At 41.2% G+C, this 24,364-nt stretch overlaps 3 protein-coding genes across 4 annotated transcripts; 1 reads left to right on the forward strand and 2 right to left on the reverse strand.

Annotated features, from left to right (window-relative positions):
- Positions 1-64: 64 nt before the first annotated feature.
- RPP38 (ribonuclease P/MRP subunit p38) lies at positions 65-3,605 on the reverse strand. 2 transcript variants are annotated; one of them, XM_086742242.1, is made up of 2 exons: positions 3,389-3,605; positions 65-1,109 (listed from the first exon to the last, which is right to left on the reverse strand). In XM_086742242.1, the coding sequence occupies exon 2, from the start codon at positions 1,080-1,082 to the stop codon at positions 237-239; it is 846 nt and encodes a 281-aa protein (XP_086598368.1). In that variant the 5' UTR covers positions 1,083-1,109; positions 3,389-3,605; the 3' UTR covers positions 65-236. The 2 variants fall into 2 exon arrangements, with proteins under 2 accessions (XP_086598368.1, XP_086598367.1); XM_086742241.1 differs by having other exon boundaries at positions 65-1,113; positions 3,389-3,604.
- Positions 3,606-4,904: 1,299 nt separating this feature from the next.
- On the forward strand, positions 4,905-14,028 carry ACBD7 (acyl-CoA binding domain containing 7). Its single transcript, XM_086742243.1, has 4 exons — positions 4,905-5,065; positions 13,370-13,487; positions 13,597-13,659; positions 13,747-14,028. The coding sequence occupies exons 1-4, from the start codon at positions 5,054-5,056 to the stop codon at positions 13,818-13,820; spliced, it is 267 nt and encodes an 88-aa protein (XP_086598369.1). The 5' UTR covers positions 4,905-5,053; the 3' UTR covers positions 13,821-14,028.
- Positions 14,029-14,212: 184 nt separating this feature from the next.
- OLAH (oleoyl-ACP hydrolase) lies at positions 14,213-20,925 on the reverse strand. Its single transcript, XM_010130420.2, has 7 exons — positions 20,800-20,925; positions 19,924-20,055; positions 18,167-18,305; positions 17,452-17,551; positions 16,267-16,442; positions 15,305-15,390; positions 14,213-14,514 (listed from the first exon to the last, which is right to left on the reverse strand). Exons 2-7 carry the CDS (start codon positions 20,051-20,053, stop codon positions 14,381-14,383), a joined length of 765 nt encoding a protein of 254 aa, XP_010128722.2. The 5' UTR covers positions 20,054-20,055; positions 20,800-20,925; the 3' UTR covers positions 14,213-14,380.
- Between the last annotated feature and the right edge of the window lie 3,439 nt (positions 20,926-24,364).

The raw sequence follows: 24,364 nt of genomic DNA on the forward strand, positions 1-24,364 counted from the left end.
TTTAACCCGGTGATCTCCAACTGTAAATGAAATACCTGTCCCCAAGTAAAGACTCACACCCAAGTTTGAACAATGTTTTTTATTAAAGCAGAAAGTACCTCAGCTGAATGCAACATAAAGTTCACCTTGTATTCAAGTGCTTTACACTGTAAAGCCTAACAAAATAGTTCTTTTAGAGCTGTACTCCATACTGCATTAGAATACCAGTTTAATACGAAGAACCAAACTGAAGTAAGTTACGCTGAAAAAGCTTTTTTCTTTTTGCGAGGTGGTTTCTTTACCTTATTTGGATTTGGAACAACTTTCTTGATTTTCAAAGGCTGCAAAATTACATTTGAAAGATCGAGCTGACTGCTATCCCTGCGCTTCCGCTTCTGGCTCGTGAGCTCATCCCCCAGCGCCTCTGCAAGCTGCTCGGGTTCCTGATCTTCCGAAGAATCTGAATGTGCATGAGCCGCAGATTCTTCAGTTCTGTACTGAAACCATGGCACTTCCACAGCTGGTATCTTTGGAATTATTGCTTCTATTGCTTCAGTAAATTTATCAGACTGCTTTTTAAAGCCTAGTGCTAAAATGGATGTTAAGCCAAGAAGTGGTGCAACCGTTTCACTGAGACGGGGAACCTGGCCCGCTGGTGTGGCTCGACTTGCACTCAGCTGAATAAGATGCGATGTGATCATGGCAGGTTTTGCAGACTTGCACACCAGCAAGAGAAGCAGTTCATTTTTTTCCAATGCTTTTATAACTTCATTAATTCCAATAGCAAGCTGCCTTCGGATACTTATGTCAGTCCATCCTGTTTTTTGTTGATGACCTTCTGTTTCCTCTTCTTTAGGGAGTTCACTAGCATCACACTTTCTTTCCATTTGTTTTTTTGTAAAGGAACGTTTTTTCTTTCTCGGAGTCTCAATCTTTTTGAGTCCAATATGTTTAATTCTTTCTTCTAAGGTCTGTAGTATAAAATGCATATCTTCTCCATCTATGGGTTTCCATTGAAAAACAAAGGGGTTATCCAGACACGTTTTTACAGGGGTTTTCTTTGCTTTACGAAGCGTTGCTGTCCCTGGCTGAATTACAGACATCTTGAAGCTGTTTTGTGTTGTGCCACCCTAGCTTTGAAGGGAAGAAAGAGGTAAAGTAAACATTAGTTCAAATTTTGTACTGTTTGCTTCCGACATCATTACCAGAAGCTTCTCTTGGGAATGCACAAGAGAAACATCCCATCTCAAAGTGATAATAGCAACTATCACCCTCCTCACATTAGCTCAGTGCTAATCCTTAATAAACCTTTCACAAGGCACATGTTGTGCGGCTGGTTGTTTTTTTTTTTTTTAGATAAATAAAAATATAGCAGACTGGACAGCTATGCAACACTGGTTACAAGAGACCCTTCTGTAGCTGAACAAAACCAGCTGGAAGTATTAGAGATTTAAAAACAAAAACAAACACACCCCCCCCCCCCCCAAAAAAAAAAAACCCAGAACCACAAATTCAAGGACCACACAACTTTCACTGTTGCACGGGTGCACTGTAGCACTGTTATAACATGAAAAAAGACATCAGAATCACAACATGAAACAAGCTCCAAGTTCCTGAATTTATTTAGCATTTAAAAAAAACTTTAATTTGCCTTTTCATTCTTTAATCCATGTATTGATGTATTGTGTTTGTCTGCATTTAGAAGGTATGATAGAAACCTGTGTACTCTGTTTACAGGCCTCCAAAAAATTCAGAGGGGGTCTTTTATACTTGTGTCACCTAGACGACACCCTTAGGGATGAGAAAAATGAAACGTGAGCAGAGGAAGTCTAACTGTTCTAGCTCTGATTGATCCAGTCCAGTGTAACTGTGAAGACATGCAGGCAGGCCCCGATTACAGGCCCTGGTAACTCAGGAAGTCCCCATACTCCTGCTTGTGTTGCTACTCACCATCTCCTTGCTATACCAGTAACATCTTCATTGTTGCACAGTCAAACTTACAGACTAAGAGCAGCTCAGGCTTCCAATCAGAAGAAATACAACATGACTCTCTCCTAGGTTCCCTAGTTACCCACGCAGGCATATGGACAGCATTTATGTACAGCTCTTGAGTGGCAGCCTTTAGATATTCACAGGATACCATTTTGCTAGCCCTGTCAGTTCTCTATGTACTGGTAAGCTACTTTGATGTAAAAAAAATACGACAAAGCCCATCTTCACTGAAATTCCCCCAGCAGTATGTGCTGCCACAAAGCAACATCTGTCTAGAGGGATTCTCCCTCAGTTAAACCCTCGTCTGGAAGTCAGCAGGAAAAATGCATCAAACAGAGTTGTACGAATGCAACGCGATCTGTGAAGCTGTTATCCACAATGACAGTCAAGAACACTGTAGTTTTCAGAGCACAGTAAAACTGAATGAAGTATTTCAAACTACAGCAAAGCACTGTGTCCCTCTCCCAGAGCAACCTATGAAATGTCCTGCAGGGCCACCCAGGCGATGGTCCATCCAGCCCAGCCGTCTGCTGCCAGCACCAGGAACTGGAGGAACTGCCTGGGGAGGGCAGGGCCGCCATTCCCCTCTGCTCCCAAGCACCCAGAGTGGTTGTACCAGGGATGAGAGACGGAAGATCTGCCCGCTTGCTTTGTCAGTCCTTTAAAGAGCTGCTGTCCATGCAGTTATCGAATCCGTTTTACTCACCATCACGGCGGCAACAACCGAAAAGCAGAAACAACTAAAGGATGGAAATGACCACTAGAAATCTTACATGTGACAGAATTAGAAAAGGAAGCCTATGACAGGTTTATTAAAAAAAAAAAAAAAAAAAAGTAGGGGGGGAGCTCTGGGTTATCGTTTTTAAAAGCTTTCAGTTAGGGATGCTCTGATGACCTTTTACGATGGGTATCACACAAAGTCAGGAACAGACTTCTACATGAGAAAGGAGCAAAATATGAGATTTCACAGCTGAAAGATTACATTTTTCTTTACAAAACGGGCACTACCGAGGAAAACAAGCACATAAAGCAACGATGCAAAAAAAAAAAAAAAAAAAGGAAGCGCTGAGCTCCTCCGCCTCGCACCGCGGTGACCACCCCCGCGCTTCCTGCGGACGGGAGAAGCGGGGAAAACACCGCCCACGGCCCCTCTCCGAGCCGCTCCGCGGGGGCCTCCGGCCAGCTCCCGGCCACAAGGGAAGGCGGGGTCAAACTCGGCTCCAGCAGAACGCACTGCGAGCCCACCGCCGGCTCCCTGAGGCAGGGGCCTCCTTCGGCCCCGCGGCCACTGCGGCCCTGCCCGCCCGCCGAGCAGCTGCGGGCCGGGCCGGGCCCAGACTGCCGCCATGGGAGCGGGCCGGCCTCCAACCTCCCCGCGCCCCACCGCCGGGCCGCAGCCGCCGGGAGCGCGCCCTACCTCCGCCGCGGCCTCTTCCCGCCGCTCCGGGCACACGCCGCGGGCCGCAGCAGGATGGCGCCCAGCGCAGCCCCGCTCCGCCCCTCCGCGCTCCCCTCGGCCCCGCCTCTGCGCAGGCACGGCGGGCTCTCCGCGCCGCCGCCCGCCCTGGGGGCCCGGGCCGGAGCGCGCTGGGGCGGAGCGGGGAGGCGGGGGGAGGCGGGGGGAGGGCGGGGCGGGGCTGCACCGGGAAATGGTGCCGGGCGGTGGGTGCAGAGCAGAGCCAGCGACCCCCGGGTCCCGGCCGGGGCGGGCCCTGGGCCGCACGGGTACCGCATAGAGAAGCGGCGCGGTCCTGTCTGAGCGAGGGCAGCGTTAAACGCTGATGCCTACACCCGGCGGGCCTCAGCCCCGGTTTAGCGCTGGGGTTTCCTCATTTTGAATGCTACCACAAATTTATTTGTAGGTGGTGGCAGATCTGCTGTGTCATCTAATGCAACGGTGGCCAAGCCAACAGGTGCTCCACAGGGACTTCACAGCAGTAGGCGCGGCTCTCACCGCCGTTTAATGCGCGATGTATTGCCCACGCACATCATATTCTGTGACTAATGATGAGAGCGGGCTACGTTCCGCGTGTCCCACAATCTGCCGTGAGCCGTTAACAAATCTCCACAAACACCTTCGGTTCCTGTATTCACCTTCGTGCACAACGCAGCTGCACACAGCCTCTCGTACCTGAAAGGGCAGAGCTTCCCCAGGAAAAATAACGGCGGCGTCCCTGCATGGTATTGGAGATGGGATTGATGGAATTGTTTTCAAAATATTTTTAATCTCCTTTTATTGACTGAAATTTACTTTGTTTGTTTCCTCATTATGTCCTGGCTTAATTTAACCTGGACTTAAGTTGAAGGAAAACATTGTTTTTACATGGGTTTATGGCAGTTAGTGGATTTAAAAATACTGAAGCAGATGGTATTGTGATGAAACCACGCTCGAGGAATGATGGCTATAAATATAAGCATGAATATAAACAATTTATGAATTGATATAATAGATAAACAGATGGATTTTTTCCTTTAATGGTTACAGTTGTAGGCTAGTTTTATCAATTCGTTTAATATTCTTTTTTTTTTTATTCTGTGTTTAGTAGAGCAAAGAAAAAAAACAGCATCCAGGGATGGCCCGCATATTTTTCAGAGCTGCAGCTGGAGGGTGTGAGGTCCCAGGCAGCGCTGGGCACGGGCACGGGCAGGGGCAGCAGAGGGAACAGTAGCAATAAGTGGGCTGGTTGCCATTCAAATCACTCAAGAAATTCCGTTTTCAAACAAATAGTTTGGAAATCTTGCTGTATCTCTGCTGGTGGCCTAATCCTCAGGGGTATGCAAATGAGCTCAGGCTTTCTGAAGAAACTAATGTGGGCTTAATGCCCCCACCATCCCTTCCCTGGCATTCGTAGCCGCTCAGTTGTCCTCACAGGTCCCGAGAGGCGCAGAGGGAGCAAGCCCCTGCGTCCTGCCCTGGCGTGGCTTTGCTGAGGCCAGCGAGCTGAGGTCACTGGTAGCCAGCCCAACGCCCTCCGTGGAGCTCGGCCCCCACGCTGGTGCCGCAGAAGCTGAGAGCCAGAAGCGCCGCGTCACCGCCAGAGAAGGAGCAAGGCCATTCCCTGGGCATCCTTGCAGCAGCATCATGACTCTCCAGGTAAGCAATTCTGCATCTGGTGAGACAGAGACACAAGGGGAGGAGAGGGAGGGATGCACTGTCCGGCTGTGCAATGCTGTGTCGGAGACGGCGGTGTTTCTTCAGCGTAAGGATTATTACTGCAGAATCAAGGTTACCTTGCGGCACGGGAAGTTTCCCTGAGGCTTTGGAGGTTAAATGATGGATTACTTTTCGCAAGTGGAGTGTGAGAGACATTTTGCACTATTCATAGGTCATGTAATTTTTTTGAGCCTTACCTGTTTAAGAGGATGTGTGAATTATTTTTCTTTACGTGTGCATCTGAGTTTGCTAGGACTGGATTATGCATTGATAGGTAGGTACGTTTGTTTTTTTTTTTTTAGGATCTAGCTGGTTATTTGGAGCTATAAAAGAAGGAGGGAAACTTCCAACACTGAAGCAGTGGTATATGTGCGTTTGGGAAGCATCAATGATGTAAGGGAGTTGTGCATATTTTTTTTATGATGTGTGCACCTTTGTGTGCATTTTGATGGACTTGTGTTTTGGTAGGAAAGCTTCTACTTTCTACTTTCTGTCTAGAGAGCGCTTCCTTCTACCTTCTCTCTGTCTTTTTAAATAGTTCTTGAGGAAATAATCTTCATTGCTGGCTTGTAGCCTCCTACCTTTGTAGCAATCTATGAATACGTCTTTTGTCTTGCCCGTGCCCTGATGGATTAGGCTGTTTTTCTTCATTAGACTTTCTGTTATCCCTTTCACTTCAAGATTTGCAAGCCCTTTTATCCCAGTCTCATTATAAGGTCTGTCTCAGCTTGGTTAGTGTGCCTATTTTGCAAAGAGTGAGCAACATAATGCTCTGACCTAGATGCAGGGAGTGTATTGCCAGTAGCTCAGCAATTTTCTTCTAAGCTGCAATTATGTCCAGTGACACAGAGGTTTCATTGTGGCGGTTTACAGCTCAGAGGAAGAATCCTATTTCTGCGGAGGGTCAGAATTGCCAAATCCCAAACATAACACCACCTTTGTTCAATTAGTGACTGCTGAAATCATAGTTTGCATTATTCTGCCTTGAATTCACTCTAGAAAATAAACGTGTTAGCCCAATGTTTAAGCAACGAGCCATAAATTACTATTAGAAAGAGCTCAGTGCAGTATGATACACCATTGCTGTATACAGTTACACTTGCACACAAAAATCAGTGGCTGAAATATTATGGTATCGTACACATTCTGCATTAGACATTGTAGAGGTTTTCTATCCACTGTCGCTTTGGTTGACAGCTACCCTCCATATCCATAAAAATTCGTTGAATCAAGCTGTATAGGAATGAGGACAACATGAAGAAAATAATGTTTTCATCAGGGAGGCTGTAAAAGAGCTGTAAGTTTTCCAAACTGGTAAAATATTCTGCTGTAAGTGGAAAATTAGTTCAAGCTTCTTTCTTTGCAAAAAGGGAGTATGTAACAATAATCTGATAATTTGTGCATTTAATGCATCTGTCTATGTTTATGTCTATATATACTTATGTTTTTAATTTGAGGAGTTAAAGGGAATTGTATTGGCACATGATTAAAAGGAAATTATATTTTTATAGGCTGCTCCTAAGCATGTTGTGTAAGCAAGCAAATCCTAAGCAACAGTCTGTGCACAATGATTGGCCAGAGTGAGAAAGAAGGGTTTACTATTTAAATTTCATTTCTGAGTATTTATTGCTGTGTAAGATATGCATTTGCATATTTTTAAAACAGTACCCTATGATATTTGCCTATAAATCTAAATAGAATAAAAGTATATGAAGATAAGAAGTTTATTAACTTAATGGTTTCCATGCTTAATTTATTCTTTTGAGTTATCTTTTGTCTGTACAAGTCTAAAAAACAAGTTCATTCTTGTTGTGAAGTTTACATCAGAAAACAATTGAAGGTACATGGATGATTTCTACTGACTTGAATAGTCCTTGTAGGTCATTGCTGGCAGAGGCTCACATGCAGTAGTGGCCACAGTATAAAGATGAAGATAAAACATATTTAATCAATTGTGGCAACTCAGTTAGGTTTTATTATTGATACTGCTTCGTAATCGTACTGCTAACAGAGCATGAATGCTGCTTTTGTTTGTATGTGTATGGATAATACCAAGAGATGTCTGTGATGCAGGACTCAGTGGTAGGTATAGTCAAGTATGTCACATCTACTGGTGTTCAGATTCAGAATGAAATATTTATTTTAATAAAATTTAACCTATAAAAGAAATCTTAAGGATGGTGGGCCATCACACTTATTTTTGTAAGCAAATAGGCATCCCATTTATACATCTATACCAACAGCGTGAGTGTAAATGCTTTGCTTTTAGGAGTGTGAAAGATGTACAGTTCCAGTTTCTTTTGGACGCTGTTTTTAATTCCATGACAAGTTAGTTGCATTGCTGATTTTGTTTCCCCTCATTGAGTGCATCTGCACAATAAATGCTATACATCTGTTAAAAATACGGTTGTTAGTGCATATGTGGACATGTGTCTTTGCGTAATTAGACTACAGTTTTGGTACCTGAGCACAAAAACTCCTTTGTATTCCTCATCTGAAACACTGCACAGCTGCGTGGGGTGTCTGGAGTCACTCTGGGGTAAGCTGGGCTGTAAATTTGGAGCACACGAGTTCCTCCACAGTAACTGCCCACGTCCTTTCTCCTGCCCTGAGGTAAGCACAGAGTGGCCCGGGCCTATTTTCATGGAGGGATAAGCTGCCTATTGTGAGGTAAAAAGTCATAGGAACAGTCTCACAAGTTCTACGAGTGGTTTAGCGTATAGCGACGTGTCCATCCGCCCCCGTGCCCCAGGCTGAAGGCACCCATGCTGCGCCTAAGGCACAGGGCAGTGCGCTCGTGCCCCAAAGCCCGGAATTCTCTCCCCATGCTGTTGGTGACTTGCTGGCCTCAAACGTGTGTGTTCACCTTTCTGGTTTTGCTTCTAAAAGGAAGGCTAGTGGTATTTACTTACTTTCTATGGCCCTTGGCAATTTTTCGTGAAAAATTAAAAATTAGGTTAACATCTGAACTTGCTGAAGCATTCAGGTGCTTGTAGGAAATTCAGGTAGTTACCCACAGAGGGATAACAACAGAAAATATTGCCTAAGAAGAAAAATAAGGATTGCAAGGCTTTCATGAAAGTAAATATTAATATTATAAATGTTAGGAATTCTTCATAGTGAGGACTTTATTGTATTGCTTACAAGAAGCACACATGAACTATGAATTCTGATTAATAGCTAAAGCACTGTTGGGTTTTTTTTTTTTTTTGTGGCCAAAGAGACTTCTGTTTTGAACATCTAGGATAAGCCAAAGATTGAATGACGTGTGATTCAAAATGTTTTTGTTTGCACCTAAGCTAGAAGCTATCATTTCTGGAGAAAGAATCGTTTGCTCTAATCAAATTTGAGATGAGAGTTTTCTTGTTTGTATAGCTTTTTCTTCTATGGCATCAAGAATAAGTAGATGTGGAGAATATACACTTTGCACATTAGCCTAACAAACAATCCTAAGGGAAATACTACTACAACTTGTGCTGTAAACTTCATGAAGTCCAATGAAATTTTAATGTCAAAGCTTAAAGAGTAATTAGGAGGAGTTTTTTGTACCATTCTTTACTTAATTGCTCTTCAGCAGATTCAGAATTTAAAGAATAAATTAAATTATCTGAACTACCTGTCTGTAGCCACAAGATTTATTTACTTACACGAGTGTGACTATGTTTAGGCTACTGCCTGTGGAATTTGTGCTTTCTCAGGCTTCTAAGGGGAACATCAGGGAAGTATTACTGTCTGTATCATTAACGTATTTGGGAGCCCTAATTAGGAGTGCTGGATTCTGCAGACAGAGAAGGGTGGTATTGACTCTGAGAGCTGGCAGATGTCAGAAGGGCTGAGTTCTACTTCAGTGCAAAGAACAGGTTCTGCTCATATAGCATGTGTGTAATTTGTGCAGTAATTGTGTGTTACTGCAGCTTCTGCCTGAAAGTTCAAGGACTTCTTATTGTGTAAACTACTTTTTTTTTTTTCCTAAACTCAGTTTAGCTGCAACTCTGGTTGAAGATTTTAGTTTGTGTTTAAAACAGAGCCAAACAAGCCCCTGAAATGTTACTTAAATTCTTTGATGAATTGCGACAGAAGACACTTTATGAAATCTTTAACAATTTACTCTTTCAACCGAGGTGAGAAAACTTGTACTGCAGTTTTCTAGCCTTTCAGGAGAACAAATAATCAGGTTTCATAGTTCTGTCATTAAACTTCGTAGAATAAAACCTTTACATTTTCTTTATCCAGAACAAAGAGGCAAAAGAGCTTTTGTTGTCCATATAATCCATTTTTAATTCTGATCCAAGCTGACTAAATCCAGTTACTTCAATTAAACTAGTTTTCATAATCAGTTTAATTCCTGCTAGAATGCTGTTTTTTTTCTTTAAGTAAACAATAGAGTACATGAAAATAAAACAAAATGTTGAGAAGAGATGCTGTAATGTCAGTTCAACATTACCGATTCAGCTTTTATATGTAGTCTGGAGCACATGATTTTGGTTTATCTAAATTACGTATAACATATTTTGGGCGTTTTGTTTTTTGATTCTAGAAAAATCTTGTATTTGTCTTGCAGTGCTCCCAAATATTTGTTTGGTTAAAAAAAGAAAAATCCACAGTGTTTGGTTGTTCTTAAAAGAAATCAGACACACACACAAAAAAATTGGACTTAAAGCTTCATGTTTTTCTATGATTCTATGATACAGTTGCATTTTATTGAGAAATATTTTTATTAAACAGGAACAAACTGCATAAGCATAGTTACATATTTTCAGTCTATAGTTTTATATTTAAGAATATATTTTGGAAGTAATTTGATTTGGAATTTAATGTGGTAGCTCTGCCAAATCGTATACTTTATCGAATGACCATGTTTCAGAGCTTTAGGCAGACAAATGGTACTTGGAATCTGTCTAATTCTCAGCATTGTACTAAGAATGAAGGATAATTATATTTAGAATATTTCCACCTAACAGTAGCATTTTTCAAATGTAAAATTGGTAAAGACTGCTCTAACACTCATTTTGGTTCTGGGAGGCCTCGGTGGGAATCTTCTCGAAACTTCTGCTTGTCAGTTATGCAAACACTGACGTTCTTGCTGAGATGGAGATTATTTGTTAATAAGCATCATCTGCATTGCTGCAGGATTTTTGTCTAAAGAGCTTTCCTTCCATTATGTTTTTAAGGGTGCTATAAACTGACAGAACTCGAGATGTGGATTATCATCATGAACCCTTCTTATCTCATGTTCTGTGAATTTGTAACTGCAGTTTAAAGAAGATTCAAGATTTATTTATAATTCCTATTTTTCAGGGAGCATTCCTTTGCTAGAACACCCTTTTAATCATACATCCTGATTTTTTTTTTTTAAACATCCCTTTTAGATACACCTGTCTGCCTGTTCTCCTTGTTTCAACTGGGATGTTCCAGATGTACGTCCTCCTGTGGGGAGCACTTTTGCTCTTAGAAGATTTGTGCTTCCTCTTTGTGAATTTCCAATAGCAAGTGAAAATGTTGCAAAAAATTTAGAAATTCCTCAGAAGTTTGTATCTGAGAACTTTACTCACTAGCCAAACTAAATTTCCAGGCCAAAAAAAAAAAAAAAAAATTCGTCTCAGGAGGCAGAGGTGACTCATTTGGTGGTAGAGTGGCCAAGTTTCTGTGCAGGAACACTGCAGTGCACTCAGCTATCTGTCCTTACCCTCTTTCACCTGCTCCTGGTGCCTTAACGCAGGCACCAGCTGATGCGTCCTTACATCAATGAATGTGTAGTTTTGTGGGGCTTTTCTTTCAAGAAAGATACTTGAGCATCAGTCACTAATTACATTCTTTCTCATTTTTCCTTCTTAAAATCTGAGTACTTTCTCTCTGTTTGAATTCAGAATGTGTTAGTGAACCCAGCTTTCCTGCGTACTTGCTTGTTTCTATCACCTGGTCCACCCAGCACAGTTGCTTGCCAAGGAGAAAAGCATCAATTAAGAGGACAAATATGCATTAGGTTTTCTTATTTAAGAGAAAAAAAAATAACTGTAACTAGAGAAAGGAAGAAGTGGTCTAAAGAAGCACAGTGCAGACTGCTGAGGTAATGCCAGGTCTGTTACTTAAACAGAGCCACAGCACTCCTGCTGAAGCCATTGTTGAATATGTCACTGATTTTGGCACAAAATTGTAGGCTGGTTTTGTACATATTAAATAGATGTGTAACAGCACATCTTGCAGGATATACTGTGCTTCTGCAAATGCAGATCCAACTCAAAAGCTAAAATAATTACTGAAACCAGCATATAGCGTGTATCTATTTTGCGTTATAGTAGTGCAGTGACCTGGTGGGTCTGTGGCCACTGTATGAAATCTAGCACGTTCTGAAATGTCCTGGGCATGAAACAGGACTCCCAACTCCGTGCTAAAGTCCAGGCTGAGACCTAGCATAGAGAGGGAGTAACGGCTATAGCCTCTGGTTGATGTGAACGTGGGATGCATGATGACAAAAGGAGTAAATATGTGGTTTCCTCACTCTTGTGCTCCAGTGTGTTTGAGAGTTGGGTGTTGAAGGTGATCCTGGCAGTAGCACTGCTCATCTCCGTGAGGTACATCTGTGCCAACTGCTGGTCTCCTGTGCACTGTCAGCAGAGAAGTGGAAATGAAGAGGGCAGTACCCCTCCGAGGGTGTTCAAGCTCTGCTGCTCAAGTCAACACGATGCAGTCTGGGCCAAAAGGATTCGGAGATTACTGCTGGTGTGCAAAGTTCAGTGAACGCGTTCACATTCCCAGTGTGACTGTGAAAGACATACACACTACATTCATTGTGTAGGCTGCTTGCAATAATATATCTGTAGGTATCCTGACACTGGAAAGTCTGTAATAGTTCCAAGTGTTTGGATGTAAAACTGTTGGAAAAAAAAAGATTTACTTATTTTAGCAGTGCTGATCCTATCAGCTAAATAGGCCTAGCTCCCTTGCTAATAACTTGCAGTTTTATTAAGATTCTTCACGGGAAAATGCCTAGACTTACCACTACACCCAAGTGAGTAATTGCAAGTATCTAATGACACTACTGTTGTCGTAGTTCAGCCCCGATCGGGACCAGACTACGCAGTCTCTCTCTCGCTCCCCCCACCCTCCGAGAGAATAGGAGGAGATCATATAAGGAAAACGGCTCGAGGTTTGAGATAAGGACGGGGAGAAATCCTTAAAGTTACCGTTACAGGCAAAACAAACTCAACTTCATTTATTTCTAAAATTAGCAGGAGAATGAGACAGGGAACAAGATAACCTCCCCCCACCCCTCCCTCTTCCCGGGCTTAACATTATCTATACTACCTCCCCTCCCGAGCGGCACGGGGTGGGGGAAAAAGGGAATAGGGGTCGCGGTCAGTTCATCACGCGTTGTTTTATGCCGCTGTGTCATCGTCGGGGGAAGAACTCCTCGCATTCCTCCTCTGCTCCAGCGTGGGGTCCCTCCCACGGGCCACAGTCCTTCCTGAAACTGCTCCGGCGTGGGTCATCTCTTCCACGGGGTGCAGTCCCTCCAGAACAGCTGTCCCAGCAGGCCCTCCACGGGCCACAGCCTCCTTCAGGCCTCCACCTGCTCCAGCGTGGGGTCCTTCACGGGCTGCAGGTGGATCTCTGCCCCTCCGTGGACCTCCATGGGCTGCAGGGGGACAGCCTGCTCCACCATGGTCTTCACCACAAGTTGCAGAGGAATCTTGGCCAGGAGCTGCGTTACTCCTCCCCCTCCTTCTTCACTGACCTTGGCGTCTGCAGCCGTTCCTCACAACAGGCTGGCAGACACCTCTCGGGATCCTTTTTACATCTTGTTCACTTCCTTCTCATCTCCTCTCCACTTCTTGCAGCCGGGCTGGGCCGAGTTGGGCCCAGTCGGCTGCCTGGTGGGAGGCCAGAGGGTGAGGCCTGCAAGGCCCATGAGGCTCACGCCTCCCCCTCTCTGCCCCCCGCTCAGCTGCTTCACATCTTCTCTTCTTTTTTTTTTTCTGTTTTCCCCTACTTAAATACGTTATCGCAGAGGCGTTATCACGGGACATTCTGCTACCAATTGGCTTGGCCTTGGCCAGCAGTGGGTCCGCCCTAGGCCCGGCCGAGTCCTCTAAACAAAGGGGAGCAACTTCTAGCAGTTTCCTACAGAAGCTACCACCTTAGGCCCCCCCTCACTAACAAAACCAGAACAACTGTGCATGCTATACTTAATGTTTTAAGCACACCCCTTAAGAGGAAAACTAATAGTTTATTTTCTTTCTTCAGGCTGACTTTGATGGGGCTGCAGAAAATGTGAAAAAATTAAAAACAAGACCAACTGATGAAGAACTGAAGGAACTATATGGATTCTACAAACAGGCTACTGTTGGAGATATTAATATTGGTATTCCTATTCCTATATATACTTCACACTTACTCCCATATCATGATGAATTCAAGCAAATGTTATGTAAATCTGCATGATAATCAAAGATATGCATTTATTTTGGCAGAATGTCCAGGAATGCTAGATTTGAAAGGCAAAGCCAAATGGGAGGCATGGAACCTGAAAAAAGGTGTTACGCCAATTAAATTTATATCCTGTAGTCATGTTTATAGGATGACAAATGAGGAAAGATAGTGACTCCTATTTTCCTTTGCAGGTTTATCAAAGGAGGATGCCATGAATGCCTATATCTCTAAAGCAAAAGCAATGGTAGAAAAATATGGGATCTAGAATACTCAAAATTATTCCCACTAATAACTAACTCTTCAGTAGCTAATGAACAAACTCTGTTGAGAAAAATGCAATACTAACTCCTTATTGTGTAGTCTGACAGTAAAATCTTTTAAGCATAAGCTGTTTGACTGTAAAGGGTATTTACATACATACTCTATTTTTAGACTGTATCTTATTCTAAATAAATTTGAACCTAATAAACTAAGCTTTCTGTAAGAATTGTGGATTATTGTGGATATTAAATTATATTTAACATTTTTACAGGATCACAGAAACAGAGAAGCTCTAAAAGTAAAATAACATAGCTGTCATTTTTTGCAAATGAGGTTATGGAATCAAGTGAAGGGTTTGTGCACATGCATGATGAGAAGAGGAAAAGATGAAAACTCAAGACCCAAAACCAATGTTTATTTTCAAAGAATCAGAAAAACTCCTCCTTTTAAACGAACAGAAGAACTCTTAGTTACAACTACACACTACTGTACAGAATGAATGACTGATTATAAACTGCTGTGGACTAATCTTACACCTTCTACCATTAAAACAGAGGGAAATACTCATAGACCAGCATTTTCTATACATCTTGTTATGTGTTTTGTCAAGAAAATTTCATTAGAGGGTTCCAGCAGATAAAAGTGACCTCCAGGAAGCTTGTAAAAGGAAGTATCTCCACTTGTTAGATCAGGCCAGGCTGGAAAAGATATTTAAAGTGTTAGAGAAATGGCAACTATTGTGGTCATTTCACATAACTATTTCCAAGTTATTATTTAGTAATTATTTTAAATACCATATCAACTGTTTTGGTTCATACATTGAGATTGCTCTGTTGATTTCTTTCATTTAAGAAGGTTCTCCCCCTCTACTTTGCTCTCACATGAGACCCCACCTGGAGTACCTGTGTTCAGCTCTGAGGCCCTCAGCATAAGAAGGACATGGACCTGTTGGAGCGAGTCCAGAGTTGTGCCACGAAGATGATCAGAGGGCTGGAGCACCTCTCCTATGAGGACAGGCTGAGAGAGTTGGGGCTGTTCAGCCTGGAGAAGAGAAGGCTCCAGGGACACCTTATAGTGGCCTTCCAGTACCTAAAGTGGGCCTACAAGAAAACTGGAGAGGGTCTTTCGACAAGGGCGTGTAGTGATAGGACAAGGGGTAACGGCTTTAAACTGGAAGAGGGTAGGTTTAGATTTAAGGAGAAAATTCTTTACTGTGAGGGTGGTGAGGCACTGGAACAGGTTGCCCAGAGCAGTTGTGAATGCCCCATCCCTGGAAGTGTTCAAGGCCAGGTTGGATGGGGCTTTGAGAGACCTGGTCTAGCAGAAGGTGTCCCTGCCCAGGGCAGGGGGGTTGGAACTAGATGATCTTTAGGGCCCCTTCCAACCCAAACCATTCTATGATTCTATGAGATAAAAGACTCTAGAAAACTCATAATTTGATTCAATACAACAGGAAAATACATAAGTACAAACATTTAAGCAAAGTACCTTCTAAATCATGTGCTTTATCTTCAGATCCATTAAAGCAGGTAATATCACAAGAGAAGGGGATATTCCTTTCTGTCTTCTCAAAACTGTGAACATAAAAAGTAGTAATAAAACTTTCGGTAAGATACCTATATTTGGGGTTTGCTTCCACATAGAAAATCCCTTTTACTTTCTCCTCCAAAAGATAACCAATCTCAGGAATTAGGTTGTGCACAACATGAGGAGAAGGAATTACTGTATCTGTAAGATTGTTAGCTCTACCCTGCTGCAATTAGGTCTAAAATTTTAAAGAAAGAATGATCCAATAGTTAGGAAAAAAAGACCTGCAATAAAAATTCTCACTTACAATAAATGATTATGTTGTCTGCTTATATTCAAGTTCTAATGTCTCAGGGCATTATGTGTCTGGTTCCTATGGCCAAAATGGGTCCGACATCCAAGAGTGTCCTTGTCAGTGCCAGGGTAAGAAACCTTAACCACTCAGCTCCATGAGCTGTTGTGTAACATCCAGTGGGGACAGCAGTAGGACAGAAGAAGCCAGTTGCTCTCCAGATGCCTAGAACGCAGGGGTTCTTTGCTTCTGGTTAGGCTAGGGGGCCTTGGATCAGAAGGCTGAATGCAGTGATCCTGAAGCATGGTCAGTTGAGCTTATTAGCCACAGAAAACAAAAGATGCACTGATATTCCTTTTAGTGGCTACTAAATTTGGATCCTAAGTAGAACTGTAATGACATGTTCACTACTGCAATAACAGTAGTGGTTGCTACGGTGTTCTCATCTAGGGCTTAAATACTAGAATACAAATGGAAAAGCACGCAAAGGAGAAAATATGTTTACTACTTCATATACTTTTTATAACAGAAATGAGAACAAATTACAGAGAAAGAAAAAACCTGAAATGATCACACAGAAGTAAAACTGTAAAATACAAATATAAATGTAATACAAAATTGTAAAACTTACGAAAATGTCTGAAGAACTCTAAGGTCTTCTCTGAAAGTAAGTATCAGTTGTTTCTTTATGTCTTGATTTTGCAGAACCTCAGAAGGAGTTCCTCCTAAAATCTGTATGTATGTAAGAATGTCTTCATCATCTGCATCATATATGGGTATGCTCTTGATGGGAACAAGTGCTTCAGACTGTCAGCACCAGACAAAACAGATCAGGTGTTGTATATAATATACTTTAAATCATATTTTCATTAAGAATTGTTATAGTAAAAAAGTACAATGATCCTCTGTCTCCAAAATACAATGGCTGATTAGTTTAACATCCACAGAGAATACTTGTTGGAAATGGTTAGTAGTCTGTGTTTGCTGAAAATACAGATTATGAGTGAGCCAAGCACCCTCAAGGTCTGAAACTTCCACAGACAAGTAACCATTAATTTAATTTTGTTCAAAGTTCAACTCTCACTATTGAAATACAACTAATAAAATAATCTATTTCAGAGAAAGAAAAGCCTAGCAGTAGATATAAATCTAACTAATGTAGGACTGGAGAGATTAACAGATTATGGACATTTGCAGGAATAATAATTGCTTCCATGAAGTACTAGCTTGTACTTGCTAAGAAGCCCCAGAAGCAGAACAGAAATAGCAAATGCTGACTGAGGACAGGAGGGCTGGAAAAAGCTACTTCACCGTTGTTTTCCTGAGAAAGATTAGCAGAACGACCAGAACCTCAGAAGGAACAGAGGCCAGACTAAAAAAGCCAACAAAGAATGAGGAGGGAAAGAAATAAATGGACAAATGTACTGAGGGCTGGTTCAGGAGTTTTATGAAAGACTAGGTTAAGACAGTTACTTCATGTTACAGAGTAGGGAGTGGCACTTTATATTTTGATTTGTTAGTATTAAGCCAAAGGTCATAATAAATAACACAGTATTCAAAAAATGTAGCATTAGCTTAAGGAGACTACTCTCCCTAGGGTGAGGTGAGCAGCAGTGAATATTCTGTAACGTGAAATTCTCTGTCTGCCTCGGAATTAATTACCTCTAAGAAAACAGAACATTTTTCTAAATGCATTCAGAAGCAATGCTTGTTTTGTATTAAAGCCACTCTGCATACCATACTGTAAAATGTTATCTTTGCTCTTGGTAGCTAATACACTGTTCCGTTTCGTACCACTAATGATTCTGTAACTTACGGTTGGGGCATGTGCCCCTGATACAAAAAGATGAATCGGCTCCAGATCATACTTTTCTTTCAAGTGTAGCGCAACTGCAAAACTAATATAAGATCCAAAACTACAGCAAAAAGAGAAATTAAAGCAGAGTGAGCAAAAACATATGTAAAAGTTGAAAATTTAAACATAAGTTTAATTTCAGCACTAACTGGCTATCTTGAACAGTTACTGAAACCATATATGCCATGCAAATTACAGTAATATTAGCTAATTGACATTAATTATATTCTTATACAGTCTACTTTTACAAATCAAACCTTTTTGTAATCTCTCTTTCTTTTACTAGTCTTCTTAATTTGCAGTAAGAACAGTTGTTCTGGATCTTTGGGACTAAAGGATCTTCAAAATCTATGTATTTTATGAAGGGTTCACCCCCTGCATTCATATAGAGTAAGCACTGACACAAATATTAACAGGAAATACAATTACAATTTATCAGAGTAAAAAAAAAACACACCACAACATCATCATTTTTAGAAGACATTGTGCCTAAAGTAATAAAAAAATAACCGGAGTCTTTGAGATCAACAGCATGACTTAGGATGACTTGACAAAAGACCTTTGCAGAAGTGCATTTTCCTAAAGTTTTTGCAAATAAAGGCAAGTAACTATCTTGTCCTAGAGTTCAAAGATAAAGCTCCTTCACTAGGGTATCTAAAAATGTATATATTTTTACCTGTGACCGAAAAATGCAAATGGTTTTTCTTGCAATTCTTTTCCCAAAACACTTGTAATTTCATTAACTATGGTTGTCATGTCTTTTGCAAAAGGCTCCTTAAGACGAGATTCTCTTCCAGGAAGCCTTACAGAGGACACTGCAGAAGAGGTGGAGGAAGGGAGGGAAAAGAATTCTAGTTATTTCAAATAGAAACAGTGAAATAATTGTAATTAAGGGGTTTTTAAAAATCTATTCTGCAGAATATATAGATGATTTAAATTAATCCTTCTTACAGCTGATACCGTGTATTTGCTATTGCTACTACTCTCTTTTAAGAGAGATTAGGTTTCCATCCCTTCCGTTACTCACAAATGTTGCTTCTCCAATGGATGTGATTGATAAATGCCTTGGGTCAGAAATCCAAAAGCTCCTAATCTCAGCTGAGGCTGCATTACTATTAGCATTAACAACAACCACAAATTCATTAGTTTCAGTAACAGTAAGTTTAAGGGTTATGTAAAATACATCCTTTCAAGGGCAGCATTAGAAAGTTAAATTATATTAGAATCGTACAGTCCCTGTTTTCTTCTTTGCAGGCTCTTCAGCACTGCACATAGTAAAAAGTGGAATCATAGTACAAATTGATGGCAATCGATATAGAAGGACATATGACATGCTTTTATTATATTTCTTTGAAAATCAGAGATTTTCCTTTCACTGTTGAGAGAAAGTAAGGAATTAATAGATCAGAAAAAAATGTTGGTTTTCTAAAATCTTGACATTAATCACACTGCCAAACTCATATGGAAGTAATGGGTGAGACGCAAAGTATTTTAGAAGAGAGAGAATAAACCACTGCACAGATAGCAGTGCAGAACGGTTTGCACATCTTCTATACTTTCTTTCTGCGCAAAACATCTCTGAAAGAGCATGCTGCACCCTGATTTTATTCATCTATGTCCGCAGTTGCTCCTAGGCCATCTCCTTAGTAACTTTGTCGGAAGACATTCCAGTGGACTAAGCTTGTTTTGTTTGCCCCCCCCCCTTTTTTTTTTTTTTTTTCACATTTCAAGGACAATTTGATATGACTTGTGCCACTGTTTGCAGATAGGATACAAGCATTTGAAGGACTGGTACAATTGCAATGGCAATGCCCTATAAATGCAAAATTATTTGTTTTTCTTTGTGTAAGGTCTGGAAAATGACCTTGGTTCCTCATCAAATAGTTCAGCAATAGATCTTTTTAGTGCTGATATAGCCTGGTAGCATTGAGACTTACATTGCACTGTAACTAAATGTCATTTCATTGTTACAAATGTATGCTTTAAACTTCAGTTTTGATACAAGGAGAGCAAAAACATGCAAACACTCTGGATAACAGAAATTCATTCTGTGCCATCTCTCTACATTAAAAATAGTTCTCGTATCTTCACTGTTAACCTTGCTGATGCCTTTTTTAACATGTTAACAATATGCTGGTGTATTGCTGTTTCTGGTTTCTGAAGCAGTCAAGCATACTATAGTCTTGTGAAATTTAGCTCTGCGGATATAACTTTTTAACCTAGTCAAATATAATTTTATCCAAGGTCGTACAGAAACTTAGTAAACTCAGCACCCTAATGGAAATGCTTATTCATAATGGAATTCCTTTCTGGATAAGATCCACTGGAAAAATATTGCAATGCTCTCACGAATATTCTATTCTGTTCAGAACACTTGGCTACTGTGTATTTCAGACTTGCTTAACTTCTGCTTTAACTACACAAATGACTAACCTTCAATTGAGCTGCTGAAGAGTTTGCCCCATTGAGCAAGTTGAGAAGTTCCACCTCCAGCCCACGGAAAGCAAATCAGCCTACAGAGAGCATTTGGCCTTTTGTATGGACAAACAATCAGCTTCTCCATTCCTAAAAAACAAAAACAAAAACAAACAAGAAAACAACATATCATTCTAGAACAAGACTCTTCAGGTACAGGAAAACTACAGTGAATTAAGCCTAATTTGATTAGAGGATGACTCATCATAAATTACACCTACATGCAGTCTTTTTTTACCTGCACAAAAAGTTTGAGAAGTGCAACTAGATCAGAATAAGCAACAATTTTAAAACTATGTAATGCAAGCAAGACAGAAGAAAATCTACCCAAATGTTGCTGTGGCAATTTCTTGATTTTCACATAAGCTTAAACTGGAAAGTTTGTCAACATTTGTTAAGAATATCTTCAAAGAATCTATAAGAAGAGCAAGCAAAAAAAACTTTTATCAAAAATCACTGGGCAGACAATGTGAGTTTAAAAATAGCTGCAGAATAGTGGAATCAGTGCTGCAGAAGACTTAACTCCTCTGGTAGATTCATTTAGCTTCAGTACCATTAGTCCCATTTACACAGTCACTTCTTCCACAAGAAGACACAAAACCTCAAACATTTCTGAAGCCAATGTGTTAACTTTACAGTCAAATAAGATAAGAAAAGCCTTTTCTCAAACTGACTCCAAAGGTGACAGAAAAATGTCAAGGATGGTAAAGAAGCACATTTAGTCAAAGTCCTTAAACTATTTAAAGATACATTACCAGTCACTGAGCATCTTTCACACTTTCTAGTCATACAGGTTTATTCCATCACTATCCAGTTTACTTTAGATGCAAATACCTGAATAGTTGGAAAGACCACCAGTGCCGGAAAATTACAGCCTGAGGGTGAATTCACTTCTCAGTGCTGCACAGCAAGAAGCAGGAATCAGAATTTCCAGGTACCAGCAGATACAGGAGCAAAGCCAGCCTTGCAGGAGAGGTGGGGATGTGCATCCAGGCGGCACAGCTGCCCGCTTTAAGTCTTTTCTAAGCTTAAGGGGAGGAGCCCACACCCTGGAAAAAAGTCAAAGACTGAGGCACACAGCATCCCAAAAGGCAGAAAAAAGCATCATGTGTTAGATATGACACACAGCATTTGGCAGCAATATAAGGAAGGCATGCTGCATCAATCCCAGTGATTGAAAGAGCACAGATTAACAACCTCATGACAGTACAGAAGTTTTAATACATGGAGGTCTACAACCTTACTGAAGTAAAAGCCTGGATAAAGTAACTAAGAAAAGCGAGCTTTTTGGAAGAACGATATTCAAAAGTACAGCGCTCACACCTCTGCTGGACCGTTCTGTAGGGGTGTGAAAATGTTAACGCAGAAGATCATCACCTGATTTGAATAAAACAGTGTTTGGTTAGTAAGACAGTTATAATTTCTACAAGCTAGAAGACAGCACTGCATGAACAACACACTGTGGTTACATATGATTCAGACTGGATATAAGGAAAAAATTTCTTACACTGAGGGTGGTGGAACACTGGAACAGGTTGCCCAGAGAGGTGGTGGATGCCCCATCCCTGGAAACGTTCAAGGCCAGGTTGGATGAGGCTCTGAGCAACCTGATCTAGTCGGGGATGTCCCTGCTCCTTGCAGGGGGTTTGGACTAGATGACCTTTAAAGGTCCCTTCCAACCCAAACTGTTCTATGATGATTTTGTATTATCTTTCATGTTGTCCTCCTGGGGACCAGCTGCTATAAGGAACCTAAAACCACCAGTATATTTTGTAACTACATTAATAGTACTAGAATATTGGCTTTTTTTTCTTTTTTTTTTAGTGTTTACAAAAATATCAGTAACTATAATGATAAAGGACAAATATTCAAAAGCAGTGGCCAAAACTTAGGAATCTGAGTGCCAGAATGGATTCTGGTGCTTAACTTGAGACACATAAATTGGACTACTTTGTGGTTTTTCCCATTATTCTTCATTTTATAATTTTTAGGAAACTGAAAAATCTGTGGTGTTAAGAGAAAAGCCTGCTTGTTGATCTAGCTAGTTAGTAGGCAGTTTCCCAAATGAGGTCTGCAGACTTCTATCCCTGCTGATTTCTGCTTTCATGGGGAACCCTAAAATCAACCCTGCTGCCTGCAGCAGTTCCCGTGGGAATCCATGGGCTCCGCAGTGAAGGCTGGTCCAGGGCCCTGCAGCTGCCACTTCCAAATGGTGGCAAAAGTGGATGCTGTTGATAAGGCTCCTTTCACAGTACTTTTATGTTGTAATTATTATGAAATAAGATGAGGCACACCTGTATTTGGAAGGTGCACAACTTAAAGCAGCTTATATTGGCTAGTCCTGACCTGTGCTGTTATGCCCAATGCTGCTTCTCCAAATGATGTATCTGCTATCACCAGAGGTTATTTGATTATAAGGTACAATTTTTAATAAAGCACCTAATGTGCTTTATTTAGTCCTACCTCAAATTGTGCCAACTGTAAAATCTGACACCGAGTGTTAATGTTATGAAAGCCAGCTGTTATAAACATCAGGATCTCTAACAATGTTCCTAAAAGGAATAAAATACTACTGGAAACAATTATTTCCTAACTAAGGCTGAAAATAAAATAGGTTAAGAATAAGATTTTGAACATATAGCATCAATCAAATACAATGATATTTCCTTAAAAATAATGAAATTATAAATTGTATGTGTTGGTTGGTTTGTTTGCATTCTAAATTTTTTTTATTGGTATCAAAGGACTAGAAATTTATTAGTTTTTTATGAAAAAAATAATATTTTCACAAATTAAGTAGTTCCAGGAGATGCTACTCTCAGCCAAAATTATGTTTGCTATTTCCAGGGCTGAAGGTAAAAGAGGGCTTTACAGAACCAACTTTGCCAACTCAGTACTAGTACAGAACAGAATAGCATGCTTCCGGTTCATCCTGTTGGTGCACAAGCTTTTGAGATAAGCTCCTGAGCCCTCCCTGCTCCCAGGAGCAGTGTAAATATTCCTGACGGCATTGCCACCCTCAGGCGATGCCATGCCAACCCTTGGCTTGCCTGCTGCCATCCAGTTGGTATCCCCTTCCCCTCATCAATTCCAGTTTAAGCTCTCTTGATCAGTCTTGCCAGCTTGCACCCAAAGATGCGTTTCCCCATTGGGACAGGTGGGTCCCGTCAGGCCCCAGCATACCTTGTCTCTTGAAGGCTCTTCCATGGTTTAAAAACCCAAAGTTTTGGTGGAGGCGCCAGTTCTGGAGCCAGGTATTGATATCCTGGACTCACCTGTTTCTTCCAAAGCTTCCCCCCATTACTGGGAGGACTAAGGAAAACACTACATGTGCTCCTGAATTTTTTAGCATTCTTCCCAAGGCTCTGAAATCTCTTTTGATTGACCTCAGACTTTTTGTTGTGACATCATTTGTACCCACATGAAAGAGCAGGAATGGATAGTAGTCTGAAGGCCGTGCTAGGCTCTTCAGTCTTGTGGTGATGTTCCTAATTCATGCTCCAGGGAGGCAGCAAACTTCCCTGAAAAGTGGGTCAGGTCTGCAAATGGGTGCTTCCTCCACAGGAAGAGAATCACCAATGACCATAACTTGCCATTGTTTCTTCTCAGCTTTGGTCTTAATGCAGGGTTTGTTGCGAGGGGTTGGTCTTGGCAAGACTGCTTGTGCAAGTTCCTCCTCTATTTCATTATCATACTCATAATCTATCATACTCAGGGCCTCATACCTGTTCTTTAAGGGTAACTTAGTGGGTAAGGAGGGACTTCTCTTACCACTTCATTTCGTAACCTTCTTCCACCTCTCCTTATCCCTTGTGACGCTGCCTTCCTCCTGGCAGAAAGCAGATCCAGGACCTGCCTCACTAGGGGCCATCCTGAGTTGCCTTCCACGCATCACAGATAGCTGAGTATGGCCCTACTGATCAATCTCCCTCTCAGACTCTCAGACTCTCAAATACTCCTCAGAAGTTCCTAATCCTAAACATTTCTCAGCTGCTGCTTTATGGCAATTTTCTGTCTCTTTTGGACCACAATGCTAATACAAATGGACCTAATGGTAAGTCAGGAAAGATCCTCATGCTCTAAAAACTGAAATTTATTTACCATCTATGGATGATAAGTGATAACATCTGCTGTGCTATATAAGCAGTGTGCACTCTGCAGATCATAGCAACTGAAATGCATGAAGTAAACTGACACTTCTAGAACTCTGCAAGATTAAAAATGGGTGAAACACAAGATGACTAGTATGATTCTTTCAGAAATTATAATGAAATAGTGCAAAAGTAATTTTTTTATCTGGTAGTTACTAATACTGGAAACCCACCAATTCCTGTAATTCTTGTTTAAGAACAGAAACATTGCTAGGGCAGTTGCAATTCACTAATAGTAATTTAATGTG

The sequence above is a fragment of the Chlamydotis macqueenii genome, chromosome 2 (genome assembly GCF_036417535.1).
Source record: "Chlamydotis macqueenii isolate bChlMac1 chromosome 2, bChlMac1.mat, whole genome shotgun sequence".
NCBI classification, from domain to species: Eukaryota; Metazoa; Chordata; class Aves; order Otidiformes; family Otididae; genus Chlamydotis; species Chlamydotis macqueenii.

What these genes read in the sequence shown, in the direction of transcription:
- RPP38 (XM_086742242.1), bottom strand. Translation starts at nt 1,082, where the DNA reads ATGTCTGTAATTCAGCCAGGGACAGCAACGCTTCGTAAAGCAAAGAAA.
- ACBD7 (XM_086742243.1), top strand. An exon ending in TGTTGGAGATATTAATATTG is followed by an intron (nt 13,488 to 13,596) that starts GTATTCCTATTC and finishes TTATTTTGGCAG; the next exon opens with AATGTCCAGGAATGCTAGAT. An exon ending in GGCATGGAACCTGAAAAAAG is followed by an intron (nt 13,660 to 13,746) that starts GTGTTACGCCAA and finishes TTTCCTTTGCAG; the next exon opens with GTTTATCAAAGGAGGATGCC.
- OLAH (XM_010130420.2), bottom strand. Translation starts at nt 20,053, where the DNA reads ATGGAGAAGCTGATTGTTTGTCCATACAAAAGGCCAAATGCTCTCTGT. An exon ending in TTTGCATTTTTCGGTCACAG is followed by an intron (nt 17,552 to 18,166) that starts GTAAAAATATAT and finishes TTTTTGCTGTAG; the next exon opens with TTTTGGATCTTATATTAGTT. An exon ending in CAGGGGCACATGCCCCAACC is followed by an intron (nt 16,443 to 17,451) that starts GTAAGTTACAGA and finishes TGGTGCTGACAG; the next exon opens with TCTGAAGCACTTGTTCCCAT.